Source organism: Helianthus annuus, chromosome 11, assembly GCF_002127325.2.
Source record: "Helianthus annuus cultivar XRQ/B chromosome 11, HanXRQr2.0-SUNRISE, whole genome shotgun sequence".
Taxonomy (NCBI): Eukaryota; Viridiplantae; Streptophyta; class Magnoliopsida; order Asterales; family Asteraceae; genus Helianthus; species Helianthus annuus.
The window spans coordinates 154,402,559-154,426,395 of record NC_035443.2 but is presented as its reverse complement, the minus strand read 5'-3'; the positions used below and the strand labels follow the sequence as shown (position 1 = coordinate 154,426,395).

Sequence of the window (23,837 nt, the reverse complement as noted above, 5' to 3'; positions counted from 1 at the left end):
ATTTAATAAATAAAGTCATGGCGAAATATATTTGAAAATATGTCCAAAGTAGTCTAACACTTGTAAATAATTTTAAGTGTTAGATTTTAGAAAATTTCGCCAGAGTTTCCCCTGTAACTGGAGGTGGCCACGCTTTTAAGCGTATCATTTTCTTTTACAAAATCATTTCAACACTTCTTTTAAATCAACCAATCAATTTACAACACAATAAACAAGTTTCAACACTTCAAACTTGTAGACTAGTATGTAAAATCACATTATTACATGAACTTGTAGTTTTTCTAAAACTATTGTGTAGATCTCGTTATATTTAGTGGATCTATGTATAAAATAGTTTAGTCTTGCAAAAACCCCGTTTTTGGAACAAATTACTCTTTACAACTTCCCGACAATTTTTATAAAAATTGTTATTTTGTCGGACCTTTCGTTTCACAAGTGTTTATACACTTGTAGTTTGAAAAAAAATCATATTTGTTAGCATGTTATCCAACTTATATAAAACATGATTTTCTCGACACTTGGTTCTACGAATATACCACTTGTACATACGTAGATCGGCTCGTTTTAAATACTATTTTTCATGTCAAAACACTTTTACACAAGTTCATGTTTCCCGTGTGGTGGAGTTTCACCTTTTAACCCTTGTACCAAAAGGAACAAGTGTATGTCAAGATTCGGGATCTTAACTAAGTCGGGTTAAACGATGATAAGAGCCACCACATCGTAGATCGGGCCTCAATAACCAACATATTCAAGTACTACGACTTTTACACGCGTTATATGCTTTTAACCAATGATATTCGAGTTTTAGTAGACTTTTTAGATTCAAAAGATGGGTTACTGACTTTTAACCATTAAAAATCCTTTTAACCACTTTAGATACGATCAAGAACAAGTTTTAAATGTTATACCTCTAGCTCGGGGCTAGGGAAGAATCTAGTCGGAAAAGGCGTGGATAAAAGCAAATGAACGTGGTCCTTCAACTTCCGCTTGCTTCAAGCTTCCTCGTACGTGATCCCCGACACTTGTGTGCACTTGGAATGGCTAGATCAAAAACCGACAATGGAGGTGTGGTGGGGGTGGTTACGGCCGAGAAGAGGGGAGCAAGAGGGAGAGAGAGTTGGTGGTGAAAAGTGTGTGTGATCTTGTGAGTGATGGAGGGTTTATATAGAAAAATTAAGCGTTATCGTCCATCGGTTCACAAGTCCTCTAGATATCCACGAAACCAAATAAAATAATAAAAAGTGTACCCTCTAGTTACAAAGGGACCAAACCGGCCCAAAGGGGGGTGGGGTCACCCAGTTGGATCTTGATCGTACAGTTAGAGTTTAGTTTGGTTAAGTCGGTTAGGTTTAGAGATTAACCCCGTTAGTTGTTTAACGCGTTATAATGCGGGTGTTAGGGTAATCAGGGACCCTAACTGGCTCAGAAAAATACCAATAATATTTCTGGCAATATTTTTATGTTCCGGGTATAGTCCGATTGTTCGGTTGGATAGTAATCCGTTAAAGTGCTTAAGTAATCCGTTAAGCGTTGTAAATAATATTTTTAGCGACACAATTTATTCTGCAAAGTGTCAGGAATATTTCCTCATGTTTTTGGCACTGTATTAGTTAGCTAGAAGCTAGTATGTAAATAAAAGTGCTGTGTTTCGTGCTTAGAGTACGTTTTAGGCACATCCAATCTCTGTATCTTATTCCTAGAGACGCAATTATACAACCCTTGTATCCCTACACACACTATGGGTGTAGTAAAATATTTCTGGCTCATTCAGGCCTTTAGAGGCAGTGTTTGCCTGATGTTGGCTATATCAGCATGTTCAATAGGTTATCCGTCCAAATGCTACTGTGCTTTTGTGCATCATGTTTGTCACTAGAGTTCAGTAAGTAATAGTGTAGTGACGGAAAAATCAAAGTATGATGCAGATATGTACAAGTATCAACAATCAAGTAGCAGTTTATCAGAAATCTCAGTTAAGCACAGTAATTAGGCAATGATTAATAGTTAATTAAGTCGTACGGATACCTGGTTTTGTGAGGGTTGTCACATTCTCCCCCCGTTAAATAAATTTCGTCCCGAAATTTTAAATTCTGCTTGTAGAAGCAGGGTTCTCAGGAAATAAGTGGGGGTATTTCCCTTTCATTCGGTCTTCACGCTCCCAGGTGAACTCAGGACCATGTCTAGCATTCCAGCGAACCTTGACGAGCTTGACACTGCTCCGGTGGGTCTTGTTCACTTTCCAATCCGTGACCTCGACAGGTTCTTCAACGAAGTGGAGCGTGTCATCAATATGAATTTCGTCGGTAGGAATGGCAACGTTAACTTGAGTTGGACTTCTCTTCAGATTGGATACATGAAATGTATCGTGAACATTATTCAGTTCGGCAGGTAGATCCAACTTGTATGCTACGGTCCTAATTCTTTCCAAAACCTTGAAAGGACCAATGTAGCGCGGATTCAACTTCCCACGCTTCCCAAAGCGTGCCACACCCTTCCAGGGTGATACCTTCAACAAAACCATATCTCCAACCTCAAACTCCTGAGGTTTCCTTTTCAGATCTGCGTAGGTCTTCTGACGGTCACGAGCCGCACTAATGCGATCTTATCTGTAGTTTCCTGAACTACATCGGGACCTACCAATTGTCTATCACCTGCGTCAGACCAACAGAGCGGCGACCTGCACTTGCGCCCATATAACGCTTCGAATGGCGCGGCACCAATACTGGTGTGGTAGCTGTTGTTGTATGAAAACTCAACCAGGGGTAAATGCTTATCCCAGCTACCGCCTAAATCCATAACACATGCTCTCAGCATGTCCTCCAACGTCTGAATCGTCCGCTCACTTTGTCCGTCGGTCTGCGGGTGAAAAGCAGTGCTCATATTCAGCTTTGAGCCAAAAGCTTCCTGGAAGGATTGCCATATCCTCGATACGAACCTCCCGTCTCTATCAGAAATAATCGAGAGAGGTACTCCATGGCGTGTAACAATCTCTCTCATGTAGATTTCAGCCAATTTGCTTGTATTATCCTTCTCGCGGATAGGTAAGAAGTGTGCTGACTTCGTTAAGCGATCCACTATCACCCAGATAGTGTCATGGCCTTTTGGCGTTCTTGGCAACTTCGTAATAAAATCCATGGAGATTTCTTCCCACTTCCACTGGGGAATTTTTGGTTGCTGCAGAAGTCCCGAAGGCTTCTGGTATTCCGTCTTAACTTTGGCGCAAGTTAAACATTTGCTCTAGCAACATCGCCTTTCATCCTAGGCCACCAGTAATAATCTTTAAGATCCTGGTACATCTTATCCGCTCCAGCATGGATAGAGTACCGCGACTTGTGAGCTTCATCGAAAATAAGCTTCCTTAAACCACCAAACAGAGGAACCCAAATCCTTTTCCCAAAACACAACGTTCCTTCCCTGTTTGGCACCAATATCTTCTCCATCCCACGGAGATATTCTTCCTCAAGGTTTCCCTCCTTGAGAGCTTCCTTCTGTGCTGCACGAACGCGCGAGGAAAGGTCGGTTTGAATTATCATTTCCATAGCCCTAACCCTTATGGGCTTGATTCCCTCTTTACGACTTAGGGCATCAGCGACCACATTCGCCTTCCCTGGATGATACTTGATCTCGCAGTCGTAATCGTTCAACAACTCGACCCATCGCCTTTGCCTCATATTCAACTCCTTCTGATTGAATATATGCTGGAGGCTCTTGTGATCTGTGAAGATTGTACACTTTGTACCGTAAAGGTAGTGTCTCCAGATCTTCAAGGCAAAAACCACTGCGCCTAGCTCCAAATCATGCGTGGTATAATTCTTTTCATGCACCTTCAGTTGGCGTGATGCGTAGGCGATAACCTTTTGACGTTGCATCAACACACAACCCAATCCTTGACGCGATGCGTCGCAGTATACCACGAAATCATCAGTACCTTCTGGTAGAGCTAAGATTGGTGCGTTGCAAAGCTTATCTTTCAATATCTGGAACGCCTCATCCTGTTTGATTCCCCAATCAAACTTCTTATCCTTCTGCGTGAGGAGCGTTAACGGTTGAGCGATCTTTGAAAAGTTCTCGATGACCTTCGATAATAGCCAGCCAAACCCAAGAATTGCCGAATCTCGGTTGGCGTTTTTGGCGTTTCCCAATCTTTGATCGCCTCGATCTTGGTGGGATCCACGTGGATTCCATCTCCATTCACCACGTGCCCAAGGAATTGCACCTCACGTAGCCAAAACTCACACTTAGAGAACTTGGCGTACAATTGTTCCTTCTTTAGTAGCTCCAGAATAGCTCTAAGATGTTGCTCGTGCTCAATCTTTGTCTTCGAATAAATCAAAATGTCGTTGATGAATACGATCACGAACTTATCCAAGTACGGCTTACAAACTCGGTTCATCAAATCCATGAACACTGCAGGTGCGTTTGTTAAACCAAACGGCATAACCAGAAACTCGTAGTGTCCATATCGAGTTCTGAAGGCTGTCTTCGGGATACTCTCCTCCTGTATCCGTAGCTGATGGTATCCAGATCGAAGATCGATCTTTGAATAGAAGCTTGAACCTTGAAGCTGGTCGAACAGATCATCGATTCTTGGCAGGGGATACCTATTCTTGATTGTCAGCTTGTTCAACTCTCTGTAGTAAATGCACATACGGAAACTACCGTCCTTCTTCTTCACAAACAAAACTGGAGCTCCCCATGGCGAGAAGCTTGGTCGGATAAAACCCTTGTCTAACAACTCTTGAAGTTGTGTCGACAGTTCTTGCATCTCAGATGGAGCGAGTCTATAAGGTGCCTTAGCCACAGGCGCAGCGCCTGGAACTAAGTCGATGCGAAACTCCACTTGCCTTTGAGGTGGCAAGCCAGGCAAGTCTTCCGGAAAGACTTCTGGGTATTCCCTCACGACAGGGATGTCTTCGATCTTCGGCTCAGCAGCCTTCTTATCCACAATGTGTGCTAGAAAAGCAACACATCCTTTCCTCAAACACTTCCTTGCTTTCAGGCAGCTAATCATCCTTAACGGCGTCTCACGCTTCTCCCCATGAACAACAATGGTCTCACCATCATCGGTCGGGATACGAATAATCTTCTCGTGACAAACTATCTCTGCCTTGTTACTCGATAACCAATCCATCCCTACTACCACGTCGAAGCTTCCCAACTGAACTGGTAGTAGATCTAGAGCAAACTCACGCTCTCCCAGTTCGATTACGCAACCTCGAATCACCTCGTTTGCTTCTACTAACTTCCCATTCGCTAATTCAATCGAGTACGGAATATCTAACTTACTAGCGGCTAAACCAAGCATATTCTTAAATTCTAATGATACGAAGCTATAATCGGCACCAGTTTCACACAAGATAGATGCGAAAGTTTTGGTTGTTAAAGAACGTACCAGTAATCATGCCTGGATCCTGGCATGCTTCACAAACTCCGATGCTGGGTGTTCTCTCACAGTCTTGTTTCAACTACGGGCATTCTCTCTTAAGATGTCCAATGTCCCCACAATGGAAGCATCCTAGCACTCGGCCATTTCCTTTCCTGCTTCCACCTTGAGCGTTGTTACGGTTTTCTCCTTGTTTGGGACTCTTCATCCCACAACCATCCTTGTTGTGCCTTTTCCTCCCGCACCTAGGCTTCCGACATCCACATTCATGGTGATACTTGCACCCAGCACGTCTTGCTTTAGTTTCTAAGCAAATCCTATCATTGGCCTGTCTGTTGTTAGGGCAATCTTTCTTGAAATGCCCTTTGTCTCCGCAGTCAAAACAACCTCGAATAGATCTTTGTTCATCATAATTTGTTCGGGTATCTTCGGTAAGCTTCCTTTTGTTCTTTCCAGATGACTCTACCTGAGTCCCCCTATCAGGGTTTGCAAGTTTTTCTAGTCTAATGGCTTCCGTAACGAGTGCCAAACCCATCTTGCTTGCAGCAATAGTTGTTGGTGGCGTAGATGCTGCCATTAAGCTCATGACTTCTGGTGCCAGTTCCCAAATGAACTGTCCCAATTTCCTCATTTCTGGTTCCGCTAAGTGGGGAATAACTCGTGCCAAGTCATGAAGTCTTTGCATGTATCCCAACATTTTTGGACCTTCCATTATCAGGCTCTGGAATTCCCCTTCCAACTTCTGGGTTTCCTCTTGGGAGCAATACTTCTCATGCATCATTCCCTTCAGCTCGTCCCATGATAATGCATATGCTGCGGTTTCGCCCTTCATTTGAACCTGAAGGTACCACCATAGTCGAGCTCCATCTTGAAACAACTCAGAAACGTATAGGACTTGTTGTTCTGGCGTACAACCACTCATTCGAAAGATGGAATCCATACTTTCAATCCATTTCTCAAAAGCTATGGCACCTCCAGTGCCGTCGAACTTCGGAGGCTTGTAGTTGAGGAAGTGCCAGTAGGGACAACCGTTATCTTCCGAGGTACCTCCGTTGCGCTCGGAGTGATGGGCCTCGTATTGTGCGATGACTGCAGCAATGATTTCCTGAAGTTCCGCCTCGTTGGTGGGTATGCGCATTTCGCGTCTTGGTGGCATCTTCTAAAAGATGTTTCACATAGGTTAGGTCGTAGCAGGTAAAATGTACGTATGTATTCAACAATATCAGCACATAACATCTCATGTCATAGAACATAAACCATAGATCAAACATCACACGTGATGAGAATACTACGATTGCATTACCACAAATCGAGACCACAATGTAAAGCTTATATGTACATAACTGTATCATACAACAATAATGACTTAGTAGGGGACGACCCTAGGCAAGTCGTGCGATTTCTGGACATGTTAAGGAATCTCGGGTCTCTCCATTTTCAAATTCCAGAACTCCACCTTAAGCTTCTGAATTCCAGTCCTAGAACAACATTTCTTCTCAATCATTTCCTTGAGATCGTCCCAGCTCAGTGCATAAGTAGCATCCGTGCTAAGGGCCTGAACATGATGGTCCCACCATGAGAGTGTGCCGTCTAGTAATGACCTTGAGGTAAAGGTATCACTCCATTTGGGGCGAACAGTTTGTCTTTCTTAGAATGGAGTCAATCTTTTCGGGCCAACGAACAAATGCAATGGCGCTTTCTGTTTCGTCGAAGTTCAAAGGCTTGCAGTTTAGGAACTGCTTATAGGTGCGGTCAGCTAGGGATTATTTCCAATAGTGCCATTGCTGTGCTAAAAGCGGAGAGCTTCATGTCGTGCAATTGCCTGTGAGTTGCGTTTTTTGCAGCTCAGCTCCTATCCTTGGCAATATACTGGTGTTTGTGTCACGCCTGGGTGGCATTCTCTTCTGCCGGAATGGCATGAAGTGGGTTAGACAACTTTCCAATTGTCTATGAGATACATAGCACCGTAAGCCATCATGTACTCACCCAATTTTACACATAAATATACTCAATGTATGGGTGGGGAAATAAATTTTCTGAGCCCTCACATAGGCTTGCCAATTTGGCTTGTTGCTTGAAATAGAATGAAGTCGAGGCTTCATCGCCTTGGTCATTCGTGTTCGAGTTATTTCCTGCTACATTGGTTTTCATTAGCTTGGCCCGCAGAGTCCACCAGGATTTCTGTGCACTACAAGTCGTTATTACGTGGGCCCCCGTAATAATAAATTGTCTTGCATAGTTACCCCAAATTTTCTCTCGTCCAAGCAGATGATCAATCAAGGAGTAACAGCAGGTGCATTGGCATGAACAGGGTCATGCTCCAATGCGGTGTTAGGAGCAATGCCTGGCTCAGGGGCCATGGCTGGCTCCGGATCAACAAATTCCATCTCAAAATCAGCTGGATTAACCATCACAGGGGGTTACAGGATCCTCCAAGGGCTGGCCTAAGCGTATGAACTCAAGGTCATGGTCTGGGTCAAAACCAGATGGGAGAACAGGATTACCCTCAATACTGTGATCAAACTCAAACCTATGTGCGGGAACCGGTGCAGCTGATGATGCCGTATCAGGGTCGGCGTCGTGTAAATCGTGCTGCACTCCCTGTATGCGAAAATGCGGATGTCAGAAATTCAAATGAGTCTGGGACAGGGGAATGGGCATAAGTTTCCCCTGCAGGAGCGTCCGCAAGCAGTAGGTTAATTCCAGCAGCAATAGGGCCTCGCCCTCAAATGGGTCCTCTTCCTAGTAGATCGTTATCGTCGTCAGAGGCCACGTCAGGGGGGCATATCAACAATAGGATAAGCGGCAAGGGGTACAGGAACAAGGATCACCACGAGTGGCAAATTCCCAACAAGAGGGCCATCAGTAGGCTCTGCTACGACATCAGGCAGCGCAAAAGGGGCTGAAAGTCGTCATCGTCTATGCCGGTAGTATCGGAAATGTACACCTCGTGCTCTGCTGCAACTATGTCGTCTGATACTATGGCCATGGGATTCGTAGTGTCCATCCTTCTAGTACATGGTGAAAGCATGACGTTTGTAACACAAACACATATACGTATAATAATCAATCATATATTCATGTAAACATGTAAGTCAACAATAAACAATCAAATAATTCTCCTAGTCCAACTAGCCTCCCAGTCTCCTAGACTGACATTCCTAGTCCCACTAGCCAAATTCCTCCCAGTCTCTAAGACTGCTCTATCATCCACCTCGACCTCTTAGATCGAGCCTCGGCCTCCAAGACCGAGCCTCAGCCTCCAAGACTGAGCCTAAAACAACAAACATCTACCTCGATCTCTAAGATCGAGCCTCGGCCTCCAAGACCGAGCCTCAGCCTCCAAGACTGAGCCTAACATAAATAACATCTACCTCGATCTCTAAGATCGAGACTCGGCCTCCAAGACCGAGCCTCAGTCTTCAGGGCTGAGCCTAATAATGAATAAATGAAATGTGCTCAACATTTGTTTGTAAAAACGTTTTGGATCTGGACTTAAGTGGTATGCAGTAAAAATGTTTTCGTGAGAGCCCTAGTGATCATAGTCTAGACTCGAGAAGGAATCCTAGTTCGCTATGATCAGAGCTCTGATACCAAGCTGTCACACCCTGGCTTTGCGGAAGCGTGGTTAATTTGGTGTGACTTCTTAATACCATAGCTTAATCATAACAAGCTATATGAATTAAAAATATGCAAGATCATCCATTGAAAATAAAATATCGAAACATTGTCTTAACGGGTTAACACCCAACAACCATAACTTGTCTAAACATTACAAATGCAAACTTAAAGTAAACATGGTTCAGGGACTGTGACTTGTCCAGGAAAGAGTCACAAGCCTCGAACCCTGGATGACCTCGGGCCTAATGCAGCGGAAAACAAGCCATACCGCGCCAGATCGTTAATTTCCTGAAATACATGTAGTTGAAAAATCAACAATAATGTTGAGCGAGTTCATGCGAAAGTGCGTAAACAAACCTTTATCTTTATCAAAAACCTGGTATGTAGCAAATAAGGAAAAAGAGATCACCAATGGTTTGCAAGGCCATTGATATGTGTGAAGTGCAAGTAGGGATGACTCAAACCTAGCGGATTTATGCGTCGGGCACTAAGTCACCCCGATGTCCGTTATGCTGGACCTGGGGCTGGGCTCGCTACACCCAGATAGATCTACCGCTCCTGTCCCTCGGTCCTACTACGAGGATTAATGGCCTCAAGTTGTGCCTACCCACTCACATGATCTGAGTAACAAACCTCCTTACGCTAACCATACCATGTATCAAGTATTCATAATCATAGTAACATGTATTTCGCCCCCGCAGTTTATAAAACTGAAAACAGTTAAGAGAAAAGGGGGACATGAACTCACAGTGAGTGCGTCACAATACCAAGTAATCCAAATATCCAACTGCTGCGCAACGACCTACATGTGCTAATTCTATTAGACGGATGGTCGTGCCTTAGCTTTATAGTTTAATTTTTCGGGAAACGGTTAGACAACCGTTCCGTGTATATACTTGGTAGAAAATCTCCTTCCCAAGGATGGGGGAATTAATACATGCGTGTTTATAACATTAAGTCTCACTTAATATATTTTATTTCTCATTCCAAAATATAATTATTTTTCTCAAAAATAATATATTTTCTTTTTACATAATACTTTCCAAAATAATACGTTGACAATATCCGCATTTATGAATATTTCCGTATAAAGCGTAAGTTACGTTTTGGCGATTAAGTGGTAATAGTAATTACCGTTGTAACTTATATGTTTGTCGTGAAGGCGTTGGTATTATTTTGGGTTCGACAAAGTTTGTAAATATTATTTTTACTCTAAAAATAATATTTATATATTTTCACAAAATAATCATAAACAGTGTTGTGAAAAATATATTTATCGAATAAATATTTATCACGTTTATTTTTGTGAAAATCCCACCTCCGATTATTTAATAAATAAAGTCATGGCGAAATATATTTGAAAATATGTCCAAAGTAGTCTAACACTTGTAAATAATTTTAAGTGTTAGATTTTAGAAAATTTCGCCAGAGTTTCCCCTGTAACTGGAGGTGGCCACGCTTTTAAGCGTATCATTTTCTTTTACAAAATCATTTCAACACTTCTTTTAAATCAACCAATCAATTTACAACACAATAAACAAGTTTCAACACTTCAAACTTGTAGACTAGTATGTAAAATCACATTATTACATGAACTTGTAGTTTTTCTAAAACTATTGTGTAGATCTCGTTATATTTAGTGGATCTATGTATAAAATAGTTTAGTCTTGCAAAAACCCCGTTTTTGGAACAAATTACTCTTTACAACTTCCCGACAATTTTTATAAAAATTGTTATTTTGTCGGACCTTTCGTTTCACAAGTTTTTATACACTTGTAGTTTGAAAAAAAAATCATATTTGTTAGCATGTTATCCAACTTATATAAAACATGATTTTCTCGACACTTGGTTCTACGAATATACCACTTGTACATACGTAGATCGGCTCGTTTTAAATACTATTTTTCATGTCAAAACACTTTTACACAAGTTCATGTTTCCCGTGTGGTGGAGTTTCACCTTTTAACCCTTGTACCAAAAGGAACAAGTGTGTGTCAAGATTCGGGATCTTAACAAAGTCGGGTTAAACGATGATAAGAGCCACCACATCGTAGATCGGGCCTCAATAACCAACATATTCAAGTACTACGACTTTTACACGCGTTATATGCTTTTAACCAATGATATTCGAGTTTTAGTAGACTTTTTAGATTCAAAAGATGGGTTACCGACTTTTAACCGTTAAAAATCCTTTTAACCACTTTAGATACGATCAAGAACAAGTTTTAAATGTTATACCTCTAGCTCGGGGCTAGGGAAGAATCTAGTCGGAAAAGGCGTGGATAAAAGCAAATGAACGTGGTCCTTCAACTTCCGCTTGCTTCAAGCTTCCTCGTACGTGATCCCCGACACTTGTGTGCACTTGGAATGGCAAGATCAAAAACCGACAATGGAGGTGTGGTGGGGGTGGGTTACGGCCGAGAAGAGGGGAGCAAGAGGGAGAGAGAGTTGGTGGTGAAAAGTGCGTGTGATCTTGTGAGTGATGGAGGGTTTATATAGAAAAATTAAGCGTTATCGTCCATCGGTTCACAAGTCCTCTAGATATCCACGAAACCAAATAAAATAATAAAAAGTGTACCCTCTAGTTACAAAGGGACCAAACCGGCCCAAAGGGGGGTGGGGTCACCCGGTTGGATCTTGATCGTACAGTTAGAGTTTAGTTTGGTTAAGTCGGTTAGGTTTAGAGATTAACCCCGTTAGTTGTTTAACGCGTTATAATGCGGGTGTTAGGGTAATCAGGGACCCTAACTGGCTCAGAAAAATACCAATAATATTTCTGGCAATATTTTTATGTTCCGGGTATAGTCCGGTTGTCCGGTTGGATAGTAATCCGTTAAAGTGCTTAAGTAATCCTTTAAGCGTTGTAAATAATATTTTTAGCGACACAATTTATTCTGCAAAGTGTCAGGAATATTTCCTCATGTTTTTGGCACTTTATTAGTTAGCTAGAAGCTAGTATGTAAATAAAAGTGCTGTGTTTCGTGCTTAGAGTACGTTTTAGGCACATCCAATCTCTGTATCTTATTCCTAGAGACGCAATTATACAACCCTTGTATCCCTACACACACTATGGGTGTAGTAAAATATTTCTGGCTCATTCAGGCCTTTAGAGGCAGTGTTTGCCTGATGCTGGCTATATCAGCATGTTCAATAGGTTATCCGTCCAAATGCTACTGTGCTTTTGTGCATCATGTTTGTCACTAGAGTTCAGTAAGTAATAGTGTAGTGACGGAAAAATCAAAGTATGATGCAGATATGTACAAGTATCAACAATCAAGTAGCAGTTTATCAGAAATCTCAGTTAAGCACAGTAATTAGGCAATGATTAATAGTTAATTAAGTCGTACGGATACCTGGTTTTGTGAGGGTTGTCACAGTAAGCAAGTAGTTCTGGTAATCATGCTATACCGACGAGTGTGTGTTTGTATGTTACGTCATAAACAAATGTGTACTAGTCATGTAATGTATGCAACAAGTGAGAGAGACGAACCTTGCAATCTGGAGCTGAGTGTCATGGTCGTATTCACGTATTCAGAACTGTTCGGTTATAGTCTGGTTTTATAAAAACGTTTTAAAACCAAGTTCACTATAACCAGTGGCTCTGATACCAAACTGTCACACCCCCAAAATACCACAAGCGGAAACACCACGGAACGTGTGACGTACCAGGATCCAAGCCACCAATCACATTGAACTATAGTATGTATTTAAATAAAAACTTTCATTTATTAGCATTAAGAGTTACAACGTTACAAATAATTCACATTATACAGCGGAAGCATAATTCATTTGTTAAGTGTGTATAAACCACATGTAAAAACCATTAGTCTTATGTTGCGATTCCACGTATCTCGACCCATGACCACTCCAGCCTTCCAGATAGCAAGTTCCATGATATAACCCTACAGACCTGCAAGCATGCAGACAAGTGTGTCAGACGACGCTGGTGAGTTCAAAGTTTTGTTAACGTGTTTAGTTACCAGATGTGTGTTTAAGACAGTTTAACGTTTTGTTTTGATGTTGTTATCACTCGATTACCGTATGTGGCGACTAGATGTGAATGCCCAACCCCAATGCCTCCAATTAGGCATTGGTCATGATGCCAAGGTATCAAACAACCTTGAATAGATGTAAGGGGTCTTATATTTACACGATGTGAATGCCCAACCCCAATGCCTCTAATTAGGCATTGGTCATGAGGTCCAGGTAATTAGTTCACGCCCGTCCTTTCGGCCCGGTGTGAGGGTGCCAAACCTAATAGCGCTATCAACTAAATACCTCGTTGCTTCTTCAGCAACACGGTAGATGTATGGGGTCTTACATGATTTATACTGTGTTCAATAACCAACATCCCAAATAAACAGTTTACCCAGTATTCCCTTTAGAAACGTTTACCAGATGTCCCAAACCACCGGGACGCATGCTTAGAAAAGTGCAGTGAACTCACCTTTGTTTTGCTCGGTAAATTAAAGTACGTGTTCCCAGTTGGTCACTTAGTCCCTATTGTGGTTACCAATAACAGTTAGTTTCCTGTTCTTTTCAATCACGCGTGTAACATGTTGCATATAGTGTACAAGTTATCACAGTCACATAACAAGCATTCGAATCACATACCAATTCACATCATAAGTTCACGTTTCACGTTAACATCTAGTAGCTAGTTCAACACCCACATGAGTGTGTGTAATTCAATCAGGTTATTGGCCCACTTTAGGAGTGTGTGGCCTGATACAAGTGTACGGCCCAGCAGACCTGATGGTTACAAGAGTGTACATGTTTAGCCCAGTTAAGTTTAGAGTCCATACAAGTGTGCGACAAATCCCTATTTGTGCGGCCCACTATGATCACGCGTGACCAGGTTGTGCAAGGCCCAACATGACTGGCCCATCAAGTGTACAATCAAACACTTCTGTACAATCTATTTCTTAGCCTTACATGGCTCAAATCATCCAACAGTAATGATCATCATAACATGAATTCATAATACAATCATCATTCAAGTTCAACACCCTAACTCAATGTTCATTTGGATCGGCTCACAACAAGTTCCAGCTACACGGCCCTAATTCACCTGTCATTGCTAATCACTCTCCTAATGCTTAATCACCATTCATTACATAAATCAGTATTTCATCACCACTTGATCCATATACAAAACATTAGATCACGGGTTACATACACATTATTGGTTCTAGTTCCATCAATCCACATGCTCACTATAATTGTCATACATGACTGGCTCTAAAGATGTTCCATATGAATTCAACAAACAAAACACAACAGCATGCCATTCACATGGATTCAAACAATTTCACGAACTCCCACCTAGTCAAATTTATCATGAACAATTAATATGAATATGAATCAATTATCGAAACCCTTGTTATTCGATCATGTCATTTGTGATATATCTACTGGAGTTCGGCCCCATGCTTCCCACATTTATAAAACACCCAAACACTTTGTCAATCAAGATTATACATACACATAAACATCAATTAACAATCACCTCAAAAAAGTTAGGGTGATTAGGCCTTATTAGGCCGAACTGGGCTTACACTCAAGACATTGGGATTGGGCTGCATTTTGGTCCAATCAGAGTTATACTATCACAAATAATTGACAGCCCATGTGATTTTATAATTGTTCAAAGTTGTCAGTTGCATGTGTAGCACTTATCAAAGTTGTCGGCCATGTTCTAATTGGTTTAATCAAGGTTGCATGTGATTATTATACAAGCCTTTGTATTATTAACAGTAGGTTGGTATTTTGCAACAACCTTCAAAATCAAATAACAGAATACTTCCAACTACTCAACCTAGATTAACCGATTCATCATCTCCTTAACCCATCAAACACTTTTATATAATAGTTCTAATATTTGATTTGCATTATCGATTCAATAACATCCACTCGTCATATCCATATAATTAGGCCATCAATTAATACACACTAACCTATTCTAACTATTCAGTTTGTATTACATGCTCATGCAAAACATTATCACACATAAAATCACACATAACATAAACCATGACAACAATCATGAATCATGACAAGGAAATAAAATCTGCAAACAGAGGAGATTTATACTAACCGAAAATAGAGAAAGAAGGAGGAAAGCTTCGCGAACAAGAGTTTTTGTCGCCAGGTTCCAAAGGCTCTAGGGTTTCTACTCGACAACTCCTAATTACGTATCACATGTGGGTAAAAATATACCTAGCACTTAAGGGGGTGGGCTCAAACGAGCAGTTTGGGCCGGACACAAGTGGGCCGAGGTAATTCAACTCAAAGGTAGCCGAGGTGTGAAAGTGTAACCCACTTATGAGTGCGGCCCACTACACCCGCAAGCGCGTAACATATACGAACATAACTTACATTTAGTAAGTTTACTAAGATTACGAAACAGGCTTAACATAACTAAAGTTAACGGAGTTATAACAACGTAGCATGTTTCACATTGAAAAGGGATAATGGAACGTTGAAATCACAAGATTAACGTCACTAACCTTGAAAGTTCGGGTTGTCACACGCGTGATACGAAAGTTTGGTAGCATGATAGAAACACTTATATATAGGAAGTACCAGCGGCGTATCCACCATGTTTCGATCATGCCACGTCCGTCTCGTCGTCGGCGTTGGGCTACGTCTCGTAGTTTGCTACTCACAATAACACGTTTCATGACTCACATAGATTAAGCGAATAGTTTCAATATTCCCCCCACGAGTCGGCAACCCACGAGTTTTGCTTAGCACGTGGTACGAAAGTTCGGTAGCATGATAGAAACACTTATATATAGGAATTACCAGCGGCGTATCTTCCCTATAGTTATGGCCCTGATACCAATCTGTCACACCCCAACCGATGGCGGAAACATCGGGGCGCGGCACTAAGCATTCAGATTGTTCATGAGTTTCCATAACACTAATAGTTTCAATATAGATTAATCAAATTTCATAAATAAGTCTAAAGCATAATCCTCAATCATATAAAGTATCAGAAGAACATCATAATTCGAACATTGTTTAAGATTGTCTAGTTATTCTAGATGAGTTTTCTAAGCATCATCCTATCTTGATTTCTCGAGCATTCCAACTTATCAACCTGCAACATGTATTAAAATAAAGTCAACAAAAATGTTGGCGAGTATACAAGTTTGAGTAAATAGTAGCATAATAGTTTCAAGAATCAAAAACTCATATCCAACATGAATCATAGAATAAATAGTTTCAGCCGTGCTAGTTTACGCAGTCCAAGTGATAGCCCAAGTATCCCAATGCGTTAACCGCTCTCCCAAGAATAATGGAAAGCAAAATAGAATCCTTCTAACAATACCCCTCGAGCACAAATGGGGGAGGTGCATTACTCCTATAGCGCTACTATTGTTGAGGCAGGACTACACACAAGGATTAAACGTTCCCATAACACAAATAGAATACAAGTCTCAAGTATCAATAGTTTCATGTTTCACACGGATAGAGTATGTTTCAAATAGTTTCAAGTATCAAGTGTTTTGATATAGAATACATGTTGCATCCCAAAAGTGCTAAAAGCAAAAAGGGATCGAGTATACTCACAGTGGGTGCTAAGTATCGACACCGCTAACGGATTGAAGGGAGCGCTGAAGTTAGCCTGATTATAGCATAACCGATAAGCATCGAACAGAGTGTGGAATTGTGCAAAGTGTCGGACAGATCTCCTGATCGGATGGCCATCCGGACGGATGGTCATCCGGTCGGATGACCCTGTCGGATTAAATAGACCCTATCCGATCGGATGGTCATCCGAACGGATGACCATTAGATCTAATGGTCATTCGATCGGTAGGTGTGCTTTGTAAATAGTTTCAAACTTTTGAAATTTCTGTTGTATTATATAAACAAGTCATCCGATCGGATGGTCATCCGGACGGATGGCCATTCGATCGGATGGCCATTCGAGTGGTTGTTTGTTCTTTGAAAACTTTGTGAAATTTTCTAAGTTAAAAGTTTTGAGACGGCATGATGACGTGTTAATCAAGGAATTCACACCAGAGCCTAGTTCATCCGATCGGATGAGAATCACCCCATCCGATCAATCGGCTGTTCTTGGTGGTTCTATGTGTTTAACCCGAAATCAGGTCATCTCTCCGGTGGAAATCAGTTGTCAAGCCGGCTCTCGACTAAGGAACAAGTGGAGAGTGTTCTTGGTGGTTCTATGTGTTTAACCCGAAATCAGGTCATCTCTCCGGTGGAAATCAGTTGTCAAGCCGGCTCTCGACTAAGGAACAAGTGGAGAGTCGGTATGAGCTTAAGTTCCATCGGTTTTGAATAGATGAGTGTAAAAGAGTTGAAAGAAATAGATGAAATCAGTTGAATAATACAATAATATGTTGAAATATATGAAAACTTGTTAAGATTTATGTTAAATCATGTGGAAATCCCTTAGATCTGGACTAGATCTTGATGGAATGACATCACATAGCCGGTTGTACAACCAACCATTGTGACATCATCCTCAAGAGCACAAATCTTAGTAATCTCACGGTGAAAAGTATGATTTTGATGAAGAATCAAGTGAGAAAGTGTGTAAAGATGATAGTTGTACAAGATTCACGGAGAAAACTTACAAGAATCGCTTTAAAATCGAAGATAAGTGCCTAGAACAAGAGAGAGCGTCTGGTTCGGATGGAGCTGTCACATCAAGTTGATGTGACAGCTTCTATTTATAGGCAGAGGGGTTAAGGAGGTGCAAAAGGGCTGGATCGGATGGCTGTTGGTCGAATGGCCTTCCGATCGGATGTCCATTTGGACAGCCGAGACCCGTTTGCCAGATTTCTGATTCCGATTCGATTCGCGAGCTAGATTAAACGTTGCGTTGCGTATTATTGTGGAATATTAATACATCACAAGATTACATAAATAACACAAAGGTTTCCATGTTCCAAGACTATACGAGCAAGCTAATAAGTATCAAGTTTCAAGCTTCTCGTTTACAAGTCTCAAGTTTCTCGTTCCATGAGTCTCAAGAGTCAAGACTCATATTATAGAATCAAGTGTCAAGAATCAAGTATCTCGTTCCAATGGCATTAGAATCTAGAATCACATCGTTCAACCAGGTCCTGCATGGCACGTGGTACGAAAGTTCGGTAACATGTCAGAAACACTTATATATAGGAAGTACCACCGGCGTATCCACCATGTTTTGGACACGTTACGTTTGTCTCATCTTCAATGTCATGTTACCCATAACAACACATATCACATAGAATCGTAGTTTCAAACTAGTCTCAAGGTATCATAAAGTTTCACATAGTTTAAGGCTCCAAATAGATAACATTAGATAATACAGGGGCTAGACTTGGCAAAATATAAAAGATTCAAACGCTGGGTGTTACACTTGTTTCCAAATATCTATCAGCTAGAAAGGAAAAAAGGATGCATGGTTCGAGATCGTGTGACTATTGACAACAACAGGCCCTCGAATGTGACCTTGGATTGGCTTCGTGAGCCCAATTCTGTTCTTGAACTTACTGAATATGGGGGTTATTGGTTCAGATCCTGTCGGGGGTGTCGTTCTCAGGTTCAAGCGATGCATGGCAGTCGGCTTCTGACCCTTCTGGAGTCTTTTCGGTCAAATCCGTCAAAAGCCTTCTCAACGGGCCAACTTTGCAATTAATCCGGCGATACACACTACCATTGGAACAAATGGGTACCTCATAATGTATTACACATTTTTGCATGGAGTATGCATCTGGATCGTTTACCAACCAGAATAGCGTTGCAAAAAAGAAATATTTTGACGTCCTCAAACCTCTGCCCCCTTTGTGGAGAACTTGAAGAAAGCGTAGAACATCTCTTCACCTCATACTATGTGTGCTAGGTTGTTTGGTAAATGGTATCCCGATGACTATCGATGTCCCGCATATACGCCTTCTCGATCTCAGATTTGCTGCAGGTCCACAAGCTTTCGAACGGTTCGGATGCAAAAAAAATAAAAAAATAAAAAAATAAAAAAAAACTATGGTTAATGCAATCGTTCTCACCACATGTTGGTGTGTGTGGAAACTAAGGAATGATGTGGTCTTCTCAAGCAGTCAGGTAGACATCTTGAGACTAATGGCTAACATCAAATGTACAAGCTTTCTCTGGATCACAAATAGAGCAAAGAAGATCTCGGTGGATTAGTCGAATTGGTGCACCTTCAATTTTTTGTGATTGTTCTTGTTGTTTTATGATGTCTTGTTTGGCCTAGCTTCTCGCTAGTGTGTTTATGGTTAATAAAATTTTGCAGTTCAAAAAAAAAAGTCTATCGCATGTATCTTTCCTCTCTTTTTGTAGTCACAATTTCTTTCCTAAAAATCACACCAACAACATTCTAAGGTTCTACATCTAAAGTCATATATCATAATTTCTTTTAGTTTGTTTAACTCTATGTGCCGTGTGCGGGTGTATTTTCTAGGGCTAGCGTGATTTTTGCTCCCTAGGCGTGCCCTATACGTCCGCCTAGCGCCTTCGACAAGGTAGGTATCAGCTCCGAATGATGTTTTCAATCAAAGGTTAAAGTTTATGTATAGTTACATCGCTAATAGTTTTATAAGAAACATATTAAAATTATATAACTTTTATAATGTTTATGTATTAAAAGTATATATGATAACAAGAATTTAATAATTGGTGGTCGACTAACCAGTAACCACTAGTTCAAGGATATTTGTTATGCTAAACCATGATAATTTTTAGAAAATATACAATTTCATTCAGCTGTAATAACTATCAAATGCTATAATAAGTACACATCCTTTGTACCATCATTTCATAAAAATCCAATGTGCTAGCCAAAAGTAAATAATATACTATAACTTGGATTAATTGTTTAAACAAAACTATCTCGTTATGTGACAGATTCTCGTACATAATTAAGATCACAACTTCACACAATCTGTGCGTTTAAACGAAACTGTCTTCTTATAAAGGTCATAGCCTACCAAGAAGTTCATTTGTGCTAGATTCCCAAAGATCACGACCCCATCTACAGGAGCAAAGGCCAAGCAAATCGAATCCTTACTCAGCTGAACGAATGTATTTATCGGGTCCAACTCCAAATCCGCGCCATTGAAGTGAGCCACCATAACCGGAAGATCCTTCACTTCCAACGGGTTGTAACACAAGCGTAAGTTATTTTGTGGGTCGGAATGAACGGGTAGGATATCCGGCATTGAACGTCTCACCGCGGATTGAACTCGATTGTAGAAGCTTTCAGGAAGCAGCGTTAGCGATGTTCCCGAGTCAATGATGATATTACCCTCGACCAATGTAGGTTTTGTCGTGTAGAAGTCAATGCGTTGACCTCCAACGGTTATCCCTTCAAAATTTAGATAGTAAAAGGTGTTAGGGTTTCCGGAAAATAATGGGGTTGAAACAACCCCATCTCCGGAAACCGTGGCAGCATTACCAAAGTACATTTTACTTGACCTTTCTACGTTTGAAAACATTTTCACAAGGCAATACGAAAACTTTCCGTTAATCAAAGACCCCATTTGTGTAATGAGCGAAAACGGGCCGCCTCCAAGCCCTATTATTCCACTTTGATCTTCCGTAAACATGCCAGCATTTCTATGCCCGCATCCAAAAACCACATTGGTAAAGGCGAACGAGATGCCAGTTACATTGGAATCCAGTGTAACTGTTTCTGTCGCCAGTTCTCCAGAACTGTACGAAAAATCGCCATATTGGACCAAATACAAACAAGTGTTGTCGTTCGTGGTGCAAGATCTCACTGGAGCCGACATACACGTTGTTGAACTACACGTTGTTGAACTACACGTCGTCGTGTTATAAGTTGAGGAAACCCTCGGCTTATAAACAGGACGCGTTTGGTTAAAACAATATGAACACGGTTGTTGAACTACACGCTCTGAACACCGTCTTATAAATATTCAATAAAATTCAAAATAACCCCGTCTAATACTTAAACACCGTCTTATACTAATTTCTGTATCCTTTAGACGGTGAACACCGTCTTAAAAACTAAAAAACAATCGCTGCACATTACAACCACCAAAACCTTATCTCTTTCAATTCTTTTCATCTTCCTCATTCAATTCCTCCATCTTCCTCATTTAACTTCTTCATCTTCTTCATTCAATTTCACCATTAACAACCTTACAAAGTTTCAAGGTTAGTTTTTTTCCCTTTACTTATGTTATTTAATGTTTTTTAGTTTTATAAATAGTACTTATATCATGTTTAATTATATGTTTTGTTGTTAAAAATTCAAATTTGATTTTTTCTTGCTTTGTTTTTATAAATATATAATTCTAATTTGTAACATTTGTATACAGTGTGAGTTGTACAGTCTGCAGTTTTGTTGGTTTTATCATGTCTTAAGCTCATCCAGATACGCGTCACTATCCTCCCTCGTATGAAAACCCTACACCATCATCTTTTCCACAAACAGAGACCTGGATAAAGAGAGAGAGAGAAATATGGAGAAAGAGAGTTACAGCTACAGTTTCACTTACCAGCTGGGCGATGGTGGTGTTATCACGGGGCAGCGGCATTCGCGAGTTGAAGTGGGTTTACGGTGAAGATTTTGCGGCTCATCTCGAGGTATATCAAGAACCCTAACTTTATTTAAGGGTTTCTTAGATGCATATACTGTTTGTAGGTTTATGCTTCTCTTATAACACCAGTGAGTTTCTTTTTAAGTGATCTAGGTTTTGTGCAAAACGTTATTTCTATAGGAAGATACGCTTGTCAAGTGATTTATTGATGTTTTCTTGATTATTCATAAACTCTTCCGTTAATTTTCTTTGTAAAAATGCTTCCTTTATATTGTTAATTTAAAACATTGTTGGTATTATCTCTGTTCGTTTGTTTTAATTTCATATATAAGGGTTGTTATTGGGGAACATAGTTGTCTGCTGAATTGTTGATGATGTTATTCATGCCTACCAATATGAACAATATACGTATGGTTGAAAATTAACGACTGTTCAAAACCCCTTGGAAAACTAGCAGTACACTTCATAACCCCCCCCCCCCCCCGTCTAGCAGGAAATGCCCACCAATGTTTGAGGAAATGTTTCAATGAATTTGCGCATTATTTTTTCAGAAACCTGTGATTTTGGTTGTTAATAACCGAATGAAGCATGCTTATTACATTAGTTGATATCAAATTTATATTAACATGGTCTTTTAAGTGCTTGTGATATTCTTAAATGATATCAGATAGGTAAATCGACTTATTTCTAGAATGCCCCACTAGGCGTTTGATAGAATGTTTGAATGGATTAGATTGTTTTTTCCAATGTGAATAATTGAATAAATCATGGCTTATTCATTAGTTAACGATTAATTTAAATCGGCATAGTATTCCAAGTGTTTGTGAAATGCTTAAATGATGTCTGGAAAATTGAGATTGGTGATGTATTTGATTGTGTATTTGAAGGCAAGCAGTGATAGATGTCGAAAGGACGGGGGTTGGTGTTACTGCTGAGGCTTAGAGCATATTTAATGGTTTGTCGAAAATGCATCTATCCCTTTGTCTGATAAATCATAGAGATGAGAGCGACTTTGGTATTACTCTCACTCTCGCCTTCATCCTTCGTCGGGATGAGCTAATTTGGTTATTTGTTTTTTTCTTCATAGATGGAATGGAACACAATAGTTGCCCTGTTGTGAGCCTTACTTATATTGCACTATTATGTGTATTATAACGTAGTTTGTTATGTATTCACAAATGATTGTAATTTGACGGGTTTATTTCTGAATTGGATGTCTACGGGTTTATTTTAGATTTAAATATGTATTGTTTTGGTTTGATTTGAAAATGTTCCATTGGTATATGTGTATAAGCTTGTGTATTTCCTGGAAAACCTTTTATATGTTTTTTTCCCAGCAAATGTATTTATGGAAAACCTTTACTTTTCCAGCAATTTATAAGACATGAATTTTAAGCCGGTGTTCAAATTGAACACCGTCTAAAAAGATATGATTTTAAACCAGTGTGGTTTAAGACGGTGTTGAAAACACCGTCTTAAAACCCATATCACCCCGTCTTATGCTCTATTTTTGTAGTAGTGACACTGTGTCCATATTATGTCACTCCCCGTGTCAGACAGGCCTATGATGTCTTGAGGTGGAGTGCTGATCGATATTTTCATAAGATAGTTAGCTAATTGTGGGTTTGGAAAAATATTCGTCACACCAGAACGCATGGAACTGAAAACCCTAGCGCGATCAAAAGAGCGGTTCATAGCGGCAACCACCCTCCACGAAAGGGTGAGGGAAGGATCATAGAAGGGAGATGTTGGTGAGTCACGATGGATCAGGTTTGTAGTAAAGCTAACGCTTTTGGATCGTACAAGCATAACTAAACTCAAGATATATAACAATTGTATTATCAAATTTGTTAAGAAATGTGTGTTGGATAACATATATGTTTTCATGTTTTTTTTTTTTTTTTTTTTTTTTTTTTTTTTTTTTTTGACAAAACAGGATGTTTATGTTTGATTGAAACAATGTTGATTATTCAATATATATACACATATATAAATATATTAAATTAACATGGTTTCTTGTTGAACTTCTTTTCTTTCATTTTTTCGTTGTTTGGTAATTTTTACTTATTAAATTAGATACCTAACTACCAAGCAAAACTCTCTCGTTCGGTTTTATGATGCATGGATGAATCTTGGTCGGTATAACCACTTAACGTTTTTCTCTATGTGCCCATGAAGTTTTTGTTGCTAGTTCATGAAGTATTTTTGCTAATATTTGTTATGTTGCTAGTTCATGAAGTATTTTTGCTAATATTTGTTATGTTCTATAATTATACGGAACTAGTATA

The 23,837-nt window shown here is 40.2% G+C and overlaps 1 protein-coding gene and 1 long non-coding RNA gene across 2 annotated transcripts; one reads left to right on the top strand and one right to left on the bottom strand.

The window, feature by feature from the left end:
• Window positions 1-19,908: 19,908 nt before the first annotated feature.
• LOC110888605 (aspartic proteinase CDR1) lies at window positions 19,909-20,775 on the bottom strand. The gene has a single exon (XM_022136126.2). The coding sequence runs from the start codon at window positions 20,773-20,775 to the stop codon at window positions 19,909-19,911; it is 867 nt and encodes a 288-aa protein (XP_021991818.2).
• A 270-nt stretch (window positions 20,776-21,045) lies between these two features.
• On the top strand, window positions 21,046-22,818 carry LOC110887215. The gene is made up of 3 exons (XR_002563154.2): window positions 21,046-21,163; window positions 21,328-21,595; window positions 22,437-22,818. It is a non-coding gene; the product is annotated as an uncharacterized LOC110887215 (long non-coding RNA).
• Window positions 22,819-23,837: the final 1,019 nt, after the last annotated feature.